This window comes from Nothobranchius furzeri, chromosome 6 (genome assembly GCF_043380555.1).
Source record: "Nothobranchius furzeri strain GRZ-AD chromosome 6, NfurGRZ-RIMD1, whole genome shotgun sequence".
Classification (NCBI taxonomy): domain Eukaryota; kingdom Metazoa; phylum Chordata; class Actinopteri; order Cyprinodontiformes; family Nothobranchiidae; genus Nothobranchius; species Nothobranchius furzeri.
Genome location: NC_091746.1, coordinates 43,350,865 through 43,364,665, shown reverse-complemented (window position 1 = coordinate 43,364,665; position 13,801 = coordinate 43,350,865). Strand labels below are relative to the sequence as shown.

Here is a 13,801-nt window from a genome sequence, read left to right as displayed (position 1 = left end):
AATAGAATAAGTAGAATAAAATATAATAAAACTAGCATAAAACATTCAGCTATAAAAAAGGCAGGTAATGGTAATATGGCCGGTAACGTGGCGTTATGTCAAGTACAGCAGACGAACATGGTTGTGTATTTATAAGCTGTTCACAGGTCTAACGGCAGATGGAAATAAGCTGTTCTTATGGCGGGAGGTTCTGGTCTGGATGGACCGTAACCTCCTGCCTGAGGGAAGCGGCTCGAAAAGTCTGTGTCCCGGGTGAGAAGGGTCAGCTGCTATCCGGCCTGCACGCCCACGAGTTCTGGAGACGTACAGGTCCTGGAGAGATGGAAGGCTGCAGCCAATCACCTTCTCAGCAGAGCGCACAATGCGCTGCAGTCTATTTTTGTCCCTCACCGTGGCTCCAGCGTACCACACAGTGATGGAGGAGGTGAGGATGGACTCAATGATGGCCGGTAAAACTGCACCATCATCTGGGCCGGCAGCTTGGCCTTTTTCAACTGCCGCAGAAAGTACATCCTCTGCTGGGCCTTTTTGAGCAGGGAGCTGATGGATGGCTCCCACCCAAGCCCCCACAATGCCGCTCTAAAAATGGTCCCATCCCAGAAGTAAGAAAAATTGTAGCTTCTTCTGGGGAGAAAAACACTTACAGAGAAAATAAAATTAACAGCTGAAATTGCAGAAAATAGTACAGTTAAAGAGCAGACTGTGGAAGAAAGCAGTAATGTGAGAAAAGTGGTCAGTGTATCCTCCAGCAGTCTAAGCCTATAGCAGCATAACTACAGAGATAACTCTGGATAATCTTACCTATTTAGATGGAGGCATGTTGGAGTCAGGGCAAGGGAGAGCCGTCTTTACCGACTGTACACTCCACCTCCCTCTACTCCCCCACTTGTCCAGATTTAGGCTAACATCAGATTTTAACCATAGGCCCTATCAAATTAAAATGTTTTAAGCCTATTCTTAAAAGTAGACAAAGTGTCTGCCTCATGGACTAAAGCTGGGAGCTGGTTCCACAGGAGAGAAGCCTGATAACTAAAATATCTGCCTCCCATCCTAATTTTAGATATTCTGGGAACCACCAGTAGACCTGCAGTCTGAGAGCGAAGTGCTCGGTTAGGAACGTATGGAACAATCAGATCACTGATGTATGATGGAGCTTGATTATTAAGAGCTTTATATGTGAGAAGCTTAAAATCTATTCTGAATTTAACAGGTAGCCAATGTAGGGAAGCCAAGACAGGAGAGATATGATCTCTCTTTTTAATTCTCATCAGAACTCTAGCTGCAGCATTTTGGATAAGCTGAAGACTTTTAACTACATTCTGTGGACTTCCTGAGAGTAATGAATTACAGTAATCCAGTCTTGATGTAATAAATGCATGAACTAGTTTTTCAGCATCACTCCTGGAAAGTATGCTTCTAATCTTAGCAATATTCTGAAGGTGGAAAAAGGAAATCCTACAAACTTGTGAAACCTGGGATTTGAATGACATGTCCTGGTCAAAGATAACACCAAGGTTCCTTACTTTGTTCTCGGAGATTAATTTAATGCCATTCATGTCAGGCGATTGGCTAAGCAATGTATGTGTTAAATACCAAAAACACACCCGTAACTGAAGCTGCGCCCTATAACACGGTGCACCTTATGGTCGTGAAAATACGGTATATGAAGACCTCTGCATGACCCCTCGACATCTTACCCTCATCTTTGTTTAAAAGTGCTTTTCAGTCCATCTGTCCCAGCGTGCTCTCTATAATTAATGCTTCTCTGGTTTCTGGTCAGGTCCCTGCTTACTTTAAATCGCTGTAATCCACCCGCTTCTTAAAAAACTAAGTCTTGACCGCTCTCTCCATAGCAGCTTCAGACCCATCTCTAAACTTCCGTTCATCTCCAAGATCTTGGAAAAGGTTGTGGCTAAACAACTCACAGCTGCTCTTGAGGTCCAGTGACCAAAGCCTACAGGTTGTGCAGTGCACCAGGCTAAAGACCAACGGTGACAGATCATTTGCTGCTGCGGTCCTTAGCAGGGTTTCCCTTACATAGGCGTAGCCGTGGCGGGCCGCCACGGTTGGAATCCCACCGCCACGCCTACAAGATCCCAAGTTGTTTTTTTTTTTTGCGCAGTTTCCCAAAGAAGCAGCGGGAATTACTAAGTTGTCGCTTGTGATCACAGCCGGCAGGCAGCAAGGAGGAGCAGGCAGGGCAAGGTGAAGTTATAGCATAAGTTACTGAGTTTAAAATTAGAAAGGTAGCAGTGTATATAATGCTTTTACGTTTACATGTTTCAATAGCATTAAGATTAACGAGTGTTGACGATCTTGACAGGGTTTCCTCCAGTGCTTACTAGGCCAGGTTTTCCTCCCCCACCAGGCTAATCATCACTTATTCATGTAAAATGTATTTATTTTTTCATGTCTGACTTTAACCGCATCTTATACTGTATTACGGCGTAAGCGCAACAGCGACAACTTAAGATCGATGTGTGAGCAGCCTGAGAGGTCGGGTGTTTCATCTGAACCCTTAAAACCTCCAGCAGGCTACGCTGCACTATTGACGTGTTAGCGCCGTGACGTGACATGTCTCGGAGAAAGCGTAAAAACACGCTGGACTCTTCTTCTGAAGTGGGAAAATAACACCTCTTCTTAAGCAGAGCACGACGTCGCCTCGGCTCGTTCACCCTCTGCCGAGCCGGACTGAGCTCGATAACAACACTGACCCAGCACAGCCACTGGGTCATTGGAGCTGCCCCGTGACTGCCTGATGGAAAACCAGCGGGTTTCATCAGACTCGTAAAGTTTCTTGTTTTTGCTGGGGACCCCCTGTATTTTACCGCTCCCTCCTGCAGTCTTCCCCTATTAAAATTTAAAATGATTCTGTTAATTCCCTGTATCAATAGAAACAATCTCTGCCTCTGCCAGCTGCAGTAAATTTAGTCTCCAAATAATAAATAAGAGGTGCATTTATCTGTGTATCTACTTCGATCCGCATTCGTGATATTTTCAGCACCAAAACAATGAAGCAAGTTTGTTAGTCATTTTATTTATTAGGTGCATCTAACCTGTTCTATTTTTCTCTGAAATGAGATCAAATCAGTGCTTCTATGGGTTGGCTCCTCTCTGCACTAGAAACTTTTACTTTATTTAGAGACATGTCATAATTTCTCCCCAAGCCCCCCCCCCGGCCCCACCGCCACAGCTGGAAAAATTCCTAGGGGAAACACTGCTTAGACTTTGGAACTATCTCCCCCTGAGCCTGAGATCAGTGGACTCAGTGGTCTCCTTTAAAAAGCAGCTGACAACTCATCTGTTCAAGCTGGCTTTTGCGTGACCTTCATATCCTTATTTCTACATATTCTGTCTTTCCCGAGATCCACTGATTTCCCTCTGTCATATTCATTTTATTTCTTCCTTCCTCAATCACTTTTCCAATCAATATTTTTTTCTCATTTTGAAAATATTTCTTAATTATTTTTTTAAGTATTTTTATATTTTAATTTTTTTGATTTGTGAAACACCTCGTGACTTTCATCTATATGAAAGATTGATTTCTTTCTTTTTTCATCGTTCAGCCTACTTCAGGTTGTCAGAATGGTTCTATTGAAGTTATTTCCTAATTCTACAGAGCTGGCACTAATCAGGTCTGGGTATAGCTACTGAACCTGAACTCAAAGCAATCAGAATGACTTTTACCACAAACGACTAGGTTGGCTAGAATAGCTTTCTTCCATTAATTAATTAGATCATCTTTTAAAAACTGCATTTTGTATTAGCTCAGGTTATTTCTACAAATCTAGACTAATCGTAAAAGTAGCAAAAAATGTTGCCCTGAAGGTTGGTCTAACCACGCTCCATCATAGCCTCAGAAGGTCTACCATTGGCCTTTAGTGTCATGCCAATCACAGCACTCTACATTTGTTACAATTCAAAGGACAAAATGCATTTTTATTATGGTTATTTAATCCCAACAATGTCTACTACCTCTGATATGGCTGCTCTCCAGGTACCCTTATCACTCCCATTTTTGCAGAGGATTTAAGCTTCTTGGTGGACATAGGCACATTAAAGGACACCGACACAAAGGCCAGGACTTCAAAGACACTAAAGCTTTAATGAATGGCTTTGGTGGCACAGAACACACGTGAACACGTTCAAAGGCCCCTTCTAAAAACCAGAGAGAATCTATCCATCACTTAGTAGACAGATATCCTGCTTTAACTTTGATGTCCTTTGCTTGAGCTGGTGACACAGTGGCAAAAATAAAAATAGACCAGACAGAGCAATGGTAAACGAAACGGAAAATGCATCAATCGTTGTAGACATGTGATCCTCTGTGTTTGCTGAACACTTAAACTGTTCCGACCTGGTGCATTATAGATGATCCAACCACAAGAGGTCAGGCGTAAATATGCATTTTTGTAACTGCAATAAAATGCGTCACTGAACAGGTTTTTTTTTTCATATGATTGGATCTTAGTGACACATTCAGAATGCAAATAGCAGTTGCCTACGTCACTCAATAAGCTGGATAACAAACAGGACGTCAACAGGTTTGCTAATGTTTCAATAAAGTTCAAAATATATTTACTTTTCAAGCAAATTTATGATTTAGCTTCCCATAACTAATTCCCCCTCCAATGGAAGAAGATGCTTCAACACCATTTTATATTCATGCAGTTCTTCCTTGAATGCAGCTTTGTCCTCCTTGTAGAACAACTTTGTCTTCAACATGCCTTCCTCTTCATTTGAACACCTTAAATTCTGGGGCACACTGGAGGCATACGCTGTCATTTTAAATAAAAGCCATTATAGTTAATGAGAGTGGGCACACGGGGAGCGCTGCGCCAAGCTTAGCCGCTGAAGATAGGTGCCAGTTCTATCACAAGCGCAGCAGCGCCATTATTACGATGTGGAACGGCTTTACAGTACAAACTCAACCGCCGGCACAAACCTACCTGCAGTTTTGAAAACTTTAAAGTACTGTTGATTTTAAAATATTAAAATAAAATAAATATCGTACTCACCCATTGTTAATGAATTTGAGTCTCGCAAAACACGACAGCAAGTCTGATCACATATAAACAATAGAGTCACTTTCCCCTTTCTGTTCTCAAATCCCACGTGATGTTTTGACTATCGCGCGACTTTCCAAGAAGCGCTCAGCGGCACTGCGCAGCGTCACGCCTGCCTCCAGTGTGCTCCAGGCTTAACTTACCACAATTAACTTGCCACCCTAGTATTGTTTCCCTGGTTAGTACAGAAATACAACTTGTCAGTTCTGATAAGCATTTGGGTATCTGACTTGACAGCACACTTTCATTCACATTCATTCATTACTTTCTAAAGTCAAGTGAAGAATTGGGTTTCTATACCGCAACAGGTCATCCTTTACTCATTCTGCAAAGCGAACCTTGGTCAAAATAACAACTCTTCTCATCTTGGATTGCGATGCGTAATGTCCAGAAATGGTTAGTTTTCACCTACAGATTGACCGACTTGCCATCGGTCAGCTGCAGACATGAATCTGCCGCTGTGCGTCTGTTAATCTTCCAAGTTGCAGGAAAAGATTCTACACTGCGTGTTTACACTCATATTGTCAAGACTTCAACATCATGTTCCCTTCTCAAGGTCCTTCTGTGCCAAACCTGTCTGCTTATCTAGGCCGGACCGGACTGTTATAAGAGTGACTGTTTTCAACTTCATTTGAGTTATTCATTTGTGAAATGGAATAATAATAATGTCATCATTAATCTGTGCTTAAATCAATACGGTTAATTGGTCTGTGCTTGAGGCTCTGGATGTTGTGGGGCTGTGTTGGCTCTGCAATATCGCGTGGACATCGGGGGCAGTCACACTGGACTGGCAGACCGGGGTGGTGGTCCCCTTATTTAAAAAGGAGCGCAAGGTGTGTTCTAACTACAGGGAGATCACACTCCTGAGCCTTCCTGGTAAGGACTATTCAGGGGGTTCTGGAGAGGAGGGTCCATCGGATTGTTGAACCTCAGATTCAGGAGGAGCAATGTGGTTTTCGTCCTGGCCGTGGAACACTGGACCAGCTCTATACCCTTAGGGGAATCCTGGAGGGTGCATGAGAAGTTGCCCAACCAGTCTACATGTGTTTTGTGGATTTGGAGAAGGCGTTTGACCTCGTCCCTCGGGGGGCCCTGTGGGGGATACTCCGGGAGTATGGGGTACCAGGCCCTCTGACACGGGCTGTTAGGTCCCTGTATGACCGGTGTCAGAGCTTGGTCCGCATTGCCGGCACGAAGTCGGGCTCGTTCCCAGTGAGAGTTGGACTCCGCCAAGGCTGCCCTTTGTCACTGATTCTGTTCATAACTTTTATGGACAGGATTTCTAGGTGCAGCCACGGTGTGGAGGGCATCAGTTTTGGTGCCCTGAGGATCAGGTCTCTGCTTTTTGCAGATGATGTGGTCCTGCTGGCTTCATCAGATCGTAATCTTCAGCTTTTGCTGGAGCGGTTCGCAGTCGAGTGTGAAGCAGCTGGGATGAGAATCAGCTCCTCTAAATCTGAGACCATGGTCTTGATTCGGAAAAGGGTAGAATGCCTTCTCCGGGTCAGGGATGAGGTCCTGCCCCAAGTGGAGGAGTTTAAGTATCTCGGGGTCTTGTTCACAAGTGAGGGAAAAGTGGAGCGTGAGATCGATAGGCGGATTGGTGCCGCATCTGCAGTGATGCGGGCAGGGTCCGAAATTAACACTCGCCAAATGCGAGCAAATTGCTCCATTTGGCGAGTAAAATTTTGAGCTCTACCTGCCACCTGGCGAGTAAATGTTTGCACCAAATTAGTTATGTTTTTCAGTCATCTTCCATGGATTTCTGTGATACTTCTCCCGCCTGCATGCCTGCATGCAATGTACACAAACGTGAGCGCCGCATCCAACGTCATTTCCGAATATCCCATTCAATCAGTTTATCAAGTTAGCTTCGTGTTAAAACTAGCGGTGAAATGTGGCGGTTTTTAACTGGAGTCAGCCAGCCTTCCAAAAGAAAACTTGTCGAACTGGAAGAAAAACCACCAGGACCAGTGACAACCAGAAGATTTTGTGAGAAGTGGCGAACTGGAGATGGCGGAGTCGTAAGACAATGGCTACATTATGACCCAGAATCTGCGCAAATGAGCTGCACCGTTTGCCGCCAGCACGCTCGAGAGAAGAACTGCAACAACTCGTTTGTCATAGGAAATAAGACAATGAAGCTTGAGACTATTCGAGAACATGAAAACAGCAAATGCCATATTGCCTGCACATCCATGTCCCGGGCTCAATCTGAGTCTCTACTGGTGACACCCACAGTCTCTGCGCTAATAGCTATGTCAAAGAAAACAAGCACAAAAATGAAAACGCTGTTTCGCACCGTGCATGCTATTGGGAAGAAGGCAAGGCCATTTTCCGATTTTGAGTGGATGTGCGAGTAAGTAAACTTTGTTTGTTTGAAATGTCCATGCTCTTAAGTTCAGATGTGAAATATGGCTAATTAATTATAATAATACAAAATGTTATTACCAGGAAGGCAAGTTGTGTTGATTAAAATTATTGTATATTTACAATATGCAAATATACAAATATATTTTTATTTTTAACATTCAATTTTCATTCTTTGCAGTCTGGATGAACAAAAGGGAATAACTGTGGGATCAACATACAGGAATGAAAAGCAGGCCAAAGTGTTTATGCACTATATTGCTGAGGTAGAAAGAAACAACATTAGAGAGAATCTTAAAAACACAAAATTTCTCTATCTAACCACTGATGGCTCCACAGACAGTTCTGTGAAAGAGGAGGAGTTGGTATATGTAAGATTTAGTCACGAAGGCAAAATCAAGTCAATGTTTGTTGGCATCAAGTCAGTGAAGAAGGCAGACGCATCACACATTAGCAAAGCCATTAGTGACATCATGGATGAAGTGAGTGATGACTGGGGAAGCAAACTAGTCGCTATGGGAACAGATGGGGCAGCAGTAATGACTGGAGCAAAAAATGGAGTCGTCAGCAAGTTGAAGGGTGGCCGAACCTACATCATCGGCATCCACTGCATGGCACACCGCAGCGAATTGAGCTTTTCTGATGCTATGCGCTCAAATGCGATGTTTCAGAAAGTGGAAGATCTGCTTTCTGGGCTATACAACTTCTATCACACCAGTCCACTCAACAGGGTAAACCTAATTAACAGCTTTCAGGTTCTTGGCCAAAAGCCATTGGTACCCACCAGAATAGGTGGGACCCATTGGGTAGGACACCTGCTATGTGCCCTGGACCACTTCCTGCGAGGATACCGGGGTCTTGTACAACACCTTGAGCAGGTATTGGCTAAGTAATAATAATGTGTAATGACCTATAAAATTAGTTAGAATTATTAACATTTACCTTAATCTATAGAGAACAGTTGTTTATGTGTAATTCTTCTTTAAATTAAATTTAGATTCAGTCTCCTGATGCTCAAAATATCCGGGGTGTCCAGCAGGCCAAGGCCAGAACATACTACTCCACCATTAGGGAAGCTGTTATTGTCCAGTTTTGTGGCTTCCTGCATGACACCCTCACCCATCTGAACAACTTGTCCACCTGTCTGCAGAGATCTGTCATCACTGTAGCAGAGGCCCATGGCACCTTGAGTTCAACACAAGCAGTACTGGAAAAATACAAAACCAGGTATGTTTATTTAAGTACTTTTATAGTTATTTTCTTTTTAAAGTTTCCACCAGAAAAGGGGAAGAAAGTGTTTTGCTGTTATTTATCAGACAGGGACCCATGATGAAAGCCACAGTTGCAGACTGCTATGAGGGAATAACACTAACAAGAGCAGGTGATAACAAGGCCCTCATCAGCTCACAGACAGAAGTGATCGACAGGCTAGTTGAGAAAATGAATCACAGGTTCCAGGATGCCAGTGTAGGGATTCTGCATGCCACCAAGCTAGTCAGCTTCACCAACTGGCCACAGTCAGGAGATGAAGAAGCAGGTTGGTTCATCAGAGCTGTCCAGTCAGGTTGTGAATAAAAACGGCATGCTTAATTATTTTAATGCTTTCTTTTTACACCACTGTTCTAGATTTTGATGATGCAGAACTGGAAACACTTGGACCACTTCAGGCCTGTCCTGGAGACCGCAGGTGTCCACGCTGAAAGCATTCCTGGCCAGTAGACTGCCCTCAAGTCGCTCATGTATCAAGAGCCTGGGTCGCTGCCGAAGATGTCATGGATCGCAGTAAACAGACGCTTTCAGCATTCCTGCCCTGATTTGCTGGCATTGATCGACCAGATGCTGTCCCTCCCTCCCTCAACTGCTGAGTGTGAAAGAGGCTTTAGCACCATGAAGCAAGTTAAAAATGACTAGAGGTCAGATGAGCCCTGACACACTGTCAGATATTCTCATGGTGCAGCTGTGTTCTTCAGAGATCAAGGGCTATGAACCAAATGAGGCTGTAATGCTTTGGCACAAAGACGATGACAGAAGCAGGAGGCCAGACTTCATGGACAGAGAAAACAAGGAGTCTGACTAGATTTCAATGAAAGAGTTCATAAAAAGATCGCTAAAAAATAAATAAATAGTAAAAATTACAAAAGAGTTGTTTTTCTTATTAATTGATGTTTTGATTATTTTGTCACTCTGTTTGGAATCAACATAATATAGAATAACATGCTTTAGGTAGATCTAAATCAATTAGAATTTTGACCGGTAAAAAATATGCTTGGCCGGTAGATTTTCATCATCTACCAGCCAACTTGGCCGGTGAGTCAAAAATTTAATTTCGGACCCTGGATGCGCGTGTTGTACCAGTCTATCGTGGTGAAGAGAGAGCTGAGTCAGAAGGAGAAGCTCTCGATTTACCGGTCGATCTACGTTCCTACCCTCACCTATAGTCATGAGCTTTGGGTAGTGACCGAAAGAACAAGATTGCGGATACAGGCGGCCGAAATGAGTTTTCTCCCAAGAGTGGCTGGGCTCTCCCTTAGATAGGGTGAGAAGCTTGGTCATTCGGGAGGGGCTTGGAGTAGACCTGCTGCTCCTCCACATCGAGAGGAGCCAGTTGAGGTGGCTCGGGCATCTGGTCAGGATGCTTCCTGGACGCCTCCCTGGTGAGGTTTTCCGGGCACATCCAACCGGGAGGAGACCTAAAGGTAGACCCAGGACTCGGTGGAGGGACTATGTCTCTCACCTGGCCAGGGAACGCCTTGGGATTCCCCCGGAGGAGCTGGCCCAAGTGGCTGGGGAGAGGGAAGTCTGGGGCTCTCGCCTTAGGCTACTGCCCCCGCGACCCGACTCCGGATTAGTGGATGAAAATGGATGGATGTATGGAGTCTGTGCTTGAATTACTGAAGTTTGAAATGAATGCTATTATATTACATTGAAAGATTTATATATATAATAATCAGTAATGTTTGATATGACAAGGCAATCATCATCTACACTCAGACACAAGGTTCATTAGGGATAAATTAAAGTTAAGTTAAAAGTCGTGACACATAGATATTTCCTTACCCCAAATCAGCGCATCCTGTATCTGAAAGAAGGCGTGATGTTCTGAGGTTTTCTTGTTAACACCCCTTAAGATGGCATGTTCCAATTGGACAAGAAATCATACTATGATGTAGCGTCACGAAGGGCCTCTAATGTGTGACAAAGGTCACATTTTCTCAGCTGGGTCAAGCTGGGTCGACTGTAACTTTGCCCCACAGATTAAACAAGCGAGGAGCCATGATGTCTGCTGAATATCATCTTTGTCTGCTGCTGTTCCATCCCAGATTGAAGGACACTTCAAGATCCCAATAATAATTTTAAATAATAATTTTAATAAACTCTTTGACTTTATTACTGTTTATTATAATCATAAATAATCTCTTGGTTCAGTATAAATGTATTTTAATTACTGAAATGAATTATTATGCTTTGGGTATAATAATGATTATTGTGATAATTGGTTATGTGTGTTCAGTAAACCAGAAAGTCATCTTCCACTTTATCCATCCAACGCAGAGGGTATCCAGAGTAAAAGTAAACTGCCATCACATGTCTTTGACTCAAGAGCAAAGCTTTTTTGCTCTGAGAGGGCGTGTTCTGTGGGTTTGTTAAAACTAAATCTTCTGCAGCTGTAACTTCAGTTCGTGAACCAACCACCATCCTGAGGATAAGGGACGGACACCCTGAACCTCCACCTGCTGTTCTGTCACGCCGTTAGAATAGCTTCGAATAAACGCACCTGTAACCAGCTGACACAAAACTCCTTCAGAGTTATTGATTTTTTAAATAAGATGCAAAACTCCTTCAGAGTTAATGATTTTGAGATGCAAATAGTTTCATTAGTCGTGTGACCCACGGAGACATCCCAGGACTGATTTGGTCGCATTGAGGTCCTTCTACCAGCCTCGTGCCCGGAGGAAATCATCTCCACCTGACATCTCGGATCCAGAAGGGGGTCTCCTGAAACTGGGTGAAGTAGACACTTTCGACAGATGACGTCTGATGCCGTTTCTCTAAGTAACAACCGAGTTAGCTGCAAAACAAGCATTCACCCAGAACGAGTTCCTCTCTCTGACAGAAACCTTCTGAGAATCCATTCACGCATCCAAGCTCTCATTTCATTTTAGCTTTCCATCCAGACACAGGTAAAGCTTTTGATACAAAGTTTAATATCAAAGCTGGTCAATTGTCATCCATGAAATGTCCTTTTTAATTGTCATTTCTGAATTGTCATTTCAAATTGTCAAGTTTAAAATTGTTAGTAATAAATTCTTAACTTTTAAGCTCCGCCTCACCATTAAAATGAAACACAGAATGGTGTGTATTTCTGGTTACTGAAAAAGCAAAGATTCCCAACTTCTGATAAAAAAAAAAAAAGCTTTTGCTATTAAATTTAAGTATCTTAAATTAAACAATAATCTTTGGATTAAATATAGACCAAGCAGGTTGGTGTATGAACTTCTATCAATTATATACGTATCCTTGATATTTATACATGATATAAGCTTCATATGCTAATTTGCTTGATCATTCTCAGAACCTAACAACTGATAGCAAACAGTGTTGATTCTAGTATGTAGTAATACGCTACATAATTGGTCGAGCCACCCAGTCTTTCAATAATTGGCGTAGCCAGCCCATTCTTTTTCAGGTCAAAACACGCTATTTCTGTGTTTTATTTTCAATATTTCACTAAAAACTGGAGTTGTGTCACCTTAATTTTCTTCCTCCAGAAACTTCCGGGAGGGAAGCTTTTTACGATAACACCGACTCCGGCATAAACATCCGGGAGTTTGTGACACAGCGTTTATACAGAGATTAATCCACGAGCCTGTGGGACTGTTTAGACATCCTAATTGCTAAAGTAAGTGACATAAAGTAAATAAGTACTAAACCAAGTGGCCACTGAACTTTCTAAATATTGATACTAGATTTTTGACAACAGTGTCACAGTGAAAATCCATGAGATAATTTACAGCCAACTGACCAAAAGGCAGCTCAAATCGAGTATCCAGCAGCACTTGGTGTGGCGTTGGGTTCTTGGTGCCGTATATCTCATCTGCTTTCATCAGGACTTCTGCATCCAGGAAAATCCACTCGCCAGAGCCCTCCTGGAGTCACATTACAACAAAAGCACTATCAATCACAAAATCAATATGGGCAAAATTGCACATGCAGGAACGAATTTACGGAACAAACTAGGTTTTGAATGCAAACACGGTGATGGAACAATCACCTCTCCCCTCAGGTATCTTCCCTGAAACCCTTCTGCCAGAACCAGAAACCTGTGATACCGGAGAAATTGAGAAAGTGTCCAATGGTAAATGGTCTGTATTTGTATAGCGCCGTCTTAGGTTTCTACAACCCCCCAAGGCACTTCACAACACGATCAAGATGAACTACAATGTAGCCACAGTTGGCCTGGTGTGCACTGACAGAAGCAAGACTGCAGACCACTGGTGCCGCCGGTTCCTCCGATCACCACCAGCAGGCAGGGTGAGTTAAGTGTCTTGCACAAGGACACAACAGCAGCATTTTCTGGCGGGAGCCGAGATAGAACCTGCAACCTTCTGATTACAGGACAACCCGCTCTACCTCCTAAGCTACTGCTGCTACTATTGCATTTGGTCTGAACCGTGTAATTAGCGGTAGTTTTAAACAAAATGCAAGAGACCCACTTTAATAACTTTTTAAAATGTTCTCAATATGTTTTTTAAAGTCAATGTTTTCTAAATTTGCTATAGCAGCTTAACCAAATATTATTTGGGAGGGAAACACTGCAAAAAAAATAAAAATAAATAAACCCAAAACGACAACCACAACACACACACACACACACACACACACACACACACACACACACACACACACACACACAACTTCATGAAAATGAATTACATAATTTTGTGAAAATCTACACTCTAACCTCATCTGATTGTCGGATATTTTTAAGAGGAATCCAGGATGTCCCCACCATGGTGTCCCAAATAAGACCTTTGTTCCAAACCTCAACGATGAGGCCGAGGTCCAGCCGATTGATCTCGCTGATGAAGACAAAAATAACGTAAGTATTGAGTGAAACCAATTCTAAATATCATAAACAAAATGAAAAAGTTCTGGAATTAAAAAAGGTCCAAACTGTTATCAGCTAACATGAAAAATACAAAACGCTCAGGATTATTAATTCAAATTTAATGTAGAAATTGCAGCATACAAACTTGTCAGGTCCTACAACTGCCTGAAAACAAAGGCAACTTGTTATGTTTTAGCTGTTATGGTCCACCCCTGCCTTGTTTCATTCAACAAGCTATTGAAAAGGCTCAAAAACA

The 13,801-nt window shown here is 42.8% G+C and overlaps 1 protein-coding gene across 10 annotated transcripts in view; it reads right to left on the bottom strand.

The window, feature by feature from the left end:
* LOC107396498 (protein unc-13 homolog B) overlaps nt 1-13,801 on the bottom strand; it is a 99,265-nt gene that overhangs the window by 52,728 nt on the left and 32,736 nt on the right. For all 10 annotated transcript variants that reach the window (XM_054744170.2, XM_054744168.2, XM_054744169.2 and 7 more), the window contains 2 exons: nt 13,399-13,516; nt 12,460-12,583 (listed from right to left, as the gene is read on the bottom strand). In XM_054744170.2, coding sequence (XP_054600145.2) covers nt 12,460-12,583; nt 13,399-13,516 — 242 coding nt within the window. The remainder of the gene's footprint in view (nt 1-12,459; nt 12,584-13,398; nt 13,517-13,801) is intronic.